At 41.8% G+C, this 7,029-nt stretch overlaps 1 protein-coding gene across 1 annotated transcript; it reads right to left on the bottom strand.

Annotated features, from left to right (window-relative positions):
* Nucleotides 1-3,186: 3,186 nt before the first annotated feature.
* LOC107000783 (RNA-binding protein with serine-rich domain 1-like) lies at nt 3,187-4,354 on the bottom strand. The gene is made up of 2 exons (XM_077953686.1): nt 3,499-4,354; nt 3,187-3,371 (listed from the first exon to the last, which is right to left on the bottom strand). The coding sequence occupies exons 1-2, from the start codon at nt 4,181-4,183 to the stop codon at nt 3,202-3,204; spliced, it is 855 nt and encodes a 284-aa protein (XP_077809812.1). The 5' UTR covers nt 4,184-4,354; the 3' UTR covers nt 3,187-3,201.
* Nucleotides 4,355-7,029: the final 2,675 nt, after the last annotated feature.

The following is a 7,029-nucleotide window of genomic DNA, read 5'->3' as shown; positions in this document are numbered from 1 at the left end:
GCCCAGAGATGAAAGATCCTGCTGTGTTCAAGAAGTTGAAAGATACTCAGAGCAACTGGAAACAGAATGAACATGAGAAGAAGTGGATGGAAACAAGGCTGTAGAAATGGAGATAACAGCATGTTAAGACATGTTAAGGAATTTAGATTTTTCTAAAAGCAATGGGCACCTCTGAATGATTTTAGGCAAGAGGTCATGTTTGTGTTATGAAGCACCATTCTGGCTGCTGCATGGGTACAATGGGTTAGAAATGTGCATAGTGGTGGCAATTAAGTGCCCCTACTGTGCTCTGGGCTAGAAATAATGGTAGTCTTTACTTCTGTGAAAGAGAGTAAAATGACAGTGGAGAAAAAGAAAATATATTCAAGAGATATAAAGAAATTGAATCAAGAGTGATTGATTAAATATGAGGATAAAAGAGAAAAGAGAGGCTCAGAAAATTTTCAATTATTCCCAACAGAATAAAAGACTACAGAAGAAAAAAGAAGCTTCTATCTTTGTCTGTGAAACAAAAGTTAGTTCTGTGAAGTTCAGAAAACAGGAAGAAATTGAAATGCTATACAAAACACTAAAGATGAAAGAGGGGTATTGGAGTTAAATATTTAAGGGTTTGACATTATTTGGGGGAAGAATAGAATGGGAATGAATGACTTTGGACTTAAGCGTACATGTTAAAATGTAAGGAGAAGCATTAAAATAGTTGAAACATAGTGATTAACTTTCAAACCACAACTGATAAATATGTAATCAAAACTGTTAATTTTTCTTACACTGTAATCAATGAATAGAGACTATACAATTGTTTTCAAGTCTACTTAGAACATTCATAAAAATTGGCCATCTGCTATGTAAACTCAACAGGATACTCACAATGAATTCAAAGAAAGAGCAGAGTAAGCTCAGCGTTGAAGAAAGAGTCCATAACATTTCAGATAAAAAAATTCAAAAAGTAAAAAACAGCCAAATAAAAACCAATAAAATAATTATTAAAACTAAAAGATGTTTCTTTGAATATTTGTAAAATACGTATTTTTTTAAAAATCCTAGTAAGATTGATTCAGAAAAAGGGAGAAAAGTCACATTAACAATAATTGTGTACATACCTCTATGCTTTGCTTTAAGAAAGATGAGGTCCCTTGGAATTCTTTTGTGATGTGGCTTTGAAGTTGTTTTGCATCGTTTTTGCTGGCCTCAGACAAGGTGAAGGAGAGTGTCTCTCTAGTGTTTATTTGCTTGTTGTAGGAAGCATAATATTGGCTCACCTTGCCTTTCAATCCACAACCCATCCTTCAACAGATACAGGAAATAATTAGGTTTATACGGTAGAAGTACAAATGAACTATACTGCCACTGTCTGGGTACCCAAGAATAAATGAATGTCTTTTTTTTAAAAAAAAAAAAAACACCTGACACAACAGGTTAAGAAATCTGAGCAGTATCCCAGATTATAAAGGCGTGCCAGAACATACCAGAGTGTTCTGATTACATTACCCTTTCTTGCACAAACCTCAATTCCTTCTCTTCTCATAAAACACTGCACAGAGGAAAGAGTATCACTGTTCAGACACCTACATGAACTGCTTTAGTTTCTCTCACCTTTTCCAAAGTTACAGGCAAAAACCCGTAATATCTTTATAGTACCCCTTTCAGTTTTTTTTGTTGTTATCTTCCCAACTTTCTATTTTTCTACTTCTAAGAATTTGTAACACAGATGCTGAGAAAGAAGGATAAAACTCCACTGGCATATGTGAGGTGATATTAGGGCAGAGGTCAGCAACATTTTCTGGAAAGAAACTTGTTTGTAAATACCTTAGTCTTTGCATGTCATATAGTCTTTATTGTAACTACTCAACTCTGCCGTTGTAGTGCAAAAGCAGCTTTGGACAATATGTAAACAAATTGGTGTGGCTGTGTTCCAATAAAATTTTATTTACGAAAACAGGTGGTGAGACAGATTTGGCCCAGAGGCCCTAGTGTGCCCGCTCCTGTATTCGAGGCATCTCAAAAGTCCTCCAGTTTTTAGAAAACAAAAATATCTTTTTCTTCGGAATTTCCGAGATCTACATTTTCTTTATCAAAGACAAAAGTTTTTATTTCAAAATTATGGATAATATTTGAATTGCTAACACTCACAGTAAGGTACGTGTGACTAATAGCCAAATTTTTCCTGAAAGACGGCTTCTGTATTCAAGAGGACTATGCCCCTGAGTTGGGGGAACGGACTCCTAAATGGTGCAACACCACTCAGATAGGGGAGGTTCAAGAGCCCTGAAGTCCAAGTAGTGCATACTTAGGTCAAAACTCATGTAAGTGATGCATAATGGACAAAGGATCTTATCAAAATAAAATCTAAGGGCCAAGAATTCATAATTGCAGCCTCCTATCTTTTCAGCTTACTCCCATGAGTATCCACTTCTTATGAATCTTTTTTTTTTTTTTTCAATCTTGGGTTTATTCAACACAATTCTTCCACTCTTCACAACAAAGTACAAACACAATGTCATCTAAAACGCTACAAAAGTATAAAACTCAAAGAGAAATTTTATAGTACTGACTGTACAAGAAAAGCAAAAAAAAAAAAAAAAAAAAAAAAAAAGCAATGTACATGTTGCCAAGATAACCTGAAAGACCACCATGAAGGTCAGGCACGACCATGGTTGCGTGATGATCCCGCAGGGCTGGCTCTCACTCGCCAATTTCAGAGTAGGGTGGTGGGGTGGGATGTGTGCATGGATGCACGGACAGACAGAACCGTGCACAGAAACTACCATGGGTGAAAGAATCTTTGGCGGGGGGGGGTGTGACTCTTGAAGTCGCAAGAGGCCTCGAGAGGCCGGGCCTAACAGAGTTGGCAACTGGGACGGCTCCCTTTCCAAAAGGACACTGCCCAGCAACAGCAAGGGCACGGCCTGGCCACCATCTCAGGTCACCAGGGAAGGGAAAAGTGTGCTCCCAGGCAGGCAGGGTCACACCACCCCCAGAGCCTCACTTGTCCCTGGTGGTCCTGCCACTGAACTGACTCTTAGAAACTGCAAACGGGTGAGCTTTCTAGCCAGAAAACCGGAGGGAATCTTGACAGGCACACAACACCCAAACCAAAAGCACTTCTGCAGCCAGAGCCCGGCCGGCAGAGGGGTGCTGACTGCTGCCTGCAAATTCCGCCCGAGTGAAGGGTTTGCTTTCCTACTGATCTTCCTTTGGCTAGAAAAGTGATAAAACTGAGCTGGGTGGCGTATAAGTTACAGGGGCGAGAGCTTCAGTGGCCTGTTTATCCGGAGGAGTTGGAACTGGAGCGGCTCCTGTGGCGGCGGCGGCCCGGGGAGCATCATCTCCGGCGCACGCGGGACCTGCGCCTCGGGGAGCGGGACTTTCTCCTCATCCGTGGGGGAGACCTGCGCCACGTGGGCGGTGGTGGCAACATTCTCCTGGGAGGGCTGAATCTCCTGAGGGGTGGCCTAGGCCAGGGGGCCAGCACGGCAGTGGCAGTGATCTCCTGACCATCGATTTGTCCTCCATCCATGTGCTTCAGCGCCTTGTCAGCTTCATATGGATTCTCAAACTCTACGTATGCATAGCCTTTGGACAGATGGGGATGCATCCTTTCCACGGGCATGTCAATCATTTTAATTTTCCCATAGGTGGAAAATATCTCCATGATGTGATCCTTTGTCACATTCCTGGTGAGTCTCCCAATATGCACTTTGGTGGGCTTAGGAGATGGGCTCCGCCTTTTCCTCTCCTTTTCATCTCTTTCAGGTGGTTTGGTTTTGGAGCGGGAGCGCCTCCGGTTGTCTTGTCTGCGCCGAGAAGGACTTGGAGAGCCGGAAGAGCTGCTGGAGCTGGAGCTGCGGGAGGTGCTGGAGCTTCCTGAGCGGCTGGATGCTGAGGAAGAGCTGGAGCCACTGCTTGAGCCAGTGCTGGTGCTGGAGCCTGAACTGGAAGCGGAGCTGGACCGAGATCTGGTACTGCTGCTGCCACCGGAAGCGCTGCGCCTCTTCCGGGTTTCGTCCCGGCCGCGATCCTTCTCACTCGACTCCTTGGTGGCCCCTTTATCTTTTGAGCGATCCTCGGACCTCTCATCTGAACGGTCTTTGCGTTTGGTAGGTGAAGGAGCCCTAGTGCTGGACTTTTTATTTTCTTTGACTCCTAGCAAGCTCTTCTTTTTCACTCCTGATAAATCCATTCTCCCCTTCTGAGGCGTTCAAAGCAGCAATGGCGGCCTCACTTATCTGAACTCTCACTTCTAACTTGATTCTGAGAAACGATCCCTAATCGATTGCAATTTACGCCAAAGAGCAGCGTCTTCCCGCCGCCACCACCACCTCCTGCTTTCCTCAGCCACCGAGGCCGGCGCCGCTCTGACGTTCTCTTATGAATCTTAAAGCCTCACTGAGATGTTCAACCGGTGGAACATAAGTTTTCACTGCATATTACCCTGTCTTGTCCTTACTTCCCTGCTATCTGTTTAAATAACTTGGTCTAACATAATCATCATTATTTTGCATATAACTTTCTCTCCCTTGCCTCCTTCTCCTTACATGTGTGCAGCTGGCTAATCTGCTATCCGAGTTAAATCTAACTCCTAACCTATTCTGTGTCTTTATCTAAGTTCCCAATTCTAACAAATCTCACTTTAAATTTTCAACTGCAAACTGAATGGGTTCCCCATCCTGCCCGGTATTCTCCATATTCTTCAGTCAGCTTTTTCTCCTTTCTCTGAGATCCGCTTTTCTTTGTACTCATACCTCTGACACCCTGTATTAGTTTTTCTATGATTAAGTAACAAATTACCACAACTCTAGAGACTTAAAACAACACACATTTATTATCTCACAGTTTTTGTAGTTAAAAACCCAGGTATGGCCTGGCTGAGTTCTCTGGTCAGGATCTTACTGAACTGATATTAGGGTGTTGGCCAGGGCTGCGGTTCTCATGTGAAACTGAGGGCATCTTTCAAGGTCACTGGTGTTGGCAGAATTAATTTCCTTGCAGATGTAAGATGGAGGTTCACATTTTAGTTCTGTCTATTGACCAGGGACCACTTTTAGCTTCTAGAGGCCATACACAGTGTGTTACCATGTGGCCAACATAGGCAGCTCATGACATGAATGCTTATTTTCTTAGAGATCAGCCAGCATACATCACTCTAATTTTCTCTTCTATGACAAAATGGGGAGGAAAAAAAATTCTGCTTGTGAAGAGCTAACTACATTAGGTCAGGGTCCACTCCGGACAATCTCCTTTTCGCCCTGTAACAAGAGAATGACAGGAGCAGTATCTCATATTACTGGTTCTACCCATGCTCAAAGAAGAGAGTATTATACAAGAGTAAGCCTCACTGGGGATCATCTGAGAATTCTGTCTACCTCATACTGCTTCCTCACTCTCAGCTGACAACTTTACTTCTTAATTCTTTAATTAAAAAAAAAAAGCACTATAAAAGAAACTTCATTGTTTTACTAGTGAGTCTACCAACATACCTTCATTTAACTCCTGCTATACTTTGCCTTCAGACCTGTAGCTATGGGCAAATTGCTCATTCTCCTACCTAATGGCAAGCCCATCTCCTGTTTATTGAATCTTATTCCAGTTTGCCTACTCAAAGTTTCGGTTATTCTATAATAATTGTCTCTGTTTTCTTCTGTGTCATCTCTTTTATTCCCTCCTTGAATTAAATGATTTCTATCTACATATAAACAGTCAATAATAGAACCATCTAAAACAAAATAGAACCATCTAAAAAAATTTTTGTGGACTCACATTCCCTTCCAAGCATGAGCCCATTTCTCCACTGCCCTTTAGAGCAAAAATCACTATTCTTAATTATCTTAACTTGCTCACCTACCCTTTTCTCTAGAGTTTACTTGAATTAGGTTCTTCCAACACTTTTAATGAAGGAAATAACAAAATCTGTTTGCCAAATAATCCGTCCTCAGCCTTCATCTTACATGAACTCTCAGTAGAATTTGTCACAGTGGATCACTTCCCTCTTCTTGAACCATTTTCACCTCCTGGGTTTCTGAACCCTATTTGTCTTGATTTTCCTCAGTGTGGTTTCTTCAGTATCCTTTGTGAATCTTCCTTCTTGTCCAGATCTCTAAATACTACAGTATTCTTCATGTATCAATTATGTGTTGCTACAATAATGCTGATTGAATACCATTCTAAAACTCAGAGTCAATCATCAATAAACACTTAGAGCTCACTTACCTGTGGGGTTTAATTGATCTCTAAGACTGCACTCAGCTGGGCTCACTCATGCACCTGTGGCTGACCCTGTATCTACCATCGCCCTTCTAGGGTCAGAGGGGCTAGCCCAGGCATATCTTCTCATGGTAAGGGTAAAGTAGAAGGAGCATGAGCAGAAATGTACGACCCTCTGCTTGCATCACTTGGCTATGTCAAAGCAAGTTGCAGCTCTAAGCCCAGAGATAGGATGGAAGGGTCCTACAAAACACATGGTAAAGACTGTGTATAGCAGAAGGGATGACAATCTGGGATCTTTAGTGCTACGAATCAGTTACAGTGAGGCTCACTCTTTGTGTCTTTCTTCTTTGTCTATACTAACCATTTAGGTGATTTCATCTAATCCCATTCCCTCAAATATCAACTCAATTGTTGACTTCCAAATATAAATTTAAATCTCCATCTCTGAGCTCTACTCTCAACTCTAGACTAACTTATCTAGTATTTATTTGACAGCTCACTCCAATTGGACATCTGTCTAATAGATACCTATACCTAATATGTATGTCCCAAGCAAACACTTGATTATTCTTCCTTAACCTGCCCCTACATCTGCATTTGTGACATCATCTGCATTTGTGACATCATCTTTACTTGCTCAGGCTAAAAAATGTGGAGTTATTCTTGACTTCTCCCTCTAATGTATTTACCAGCAATCTATAAACAAACCCTTTGGCTCTGCTTTCAAAATATATCCCTTATCTGATTATTTCTTACCAGCTCCACTACAATCACCTATCCCAAGCCCCTTCTTCTCTCATCTAATGACAGTCATGCCTATCC

The sequence above is a fragment of the Macaca mulatta genome, chromosome 11 (assembly GCF_049350105.2).
Source record: "Macaca mulatta isolate MMU2019108-1 chromosome 11, T2T-MMU8v2.0, whole genome shotgun sequence".
NCBI classification, from domain to species: Eukaryota; Metazoa; Chordata; class Mammalia; order Primates; family Cercopithecidae; genus Macaca; species Macaca mulatta.
The sequence above is the reverse complement of the archived record's forward strand: the minus strand, read 5'-3'. Positions and strand labels throughout refer to the sequence as shown.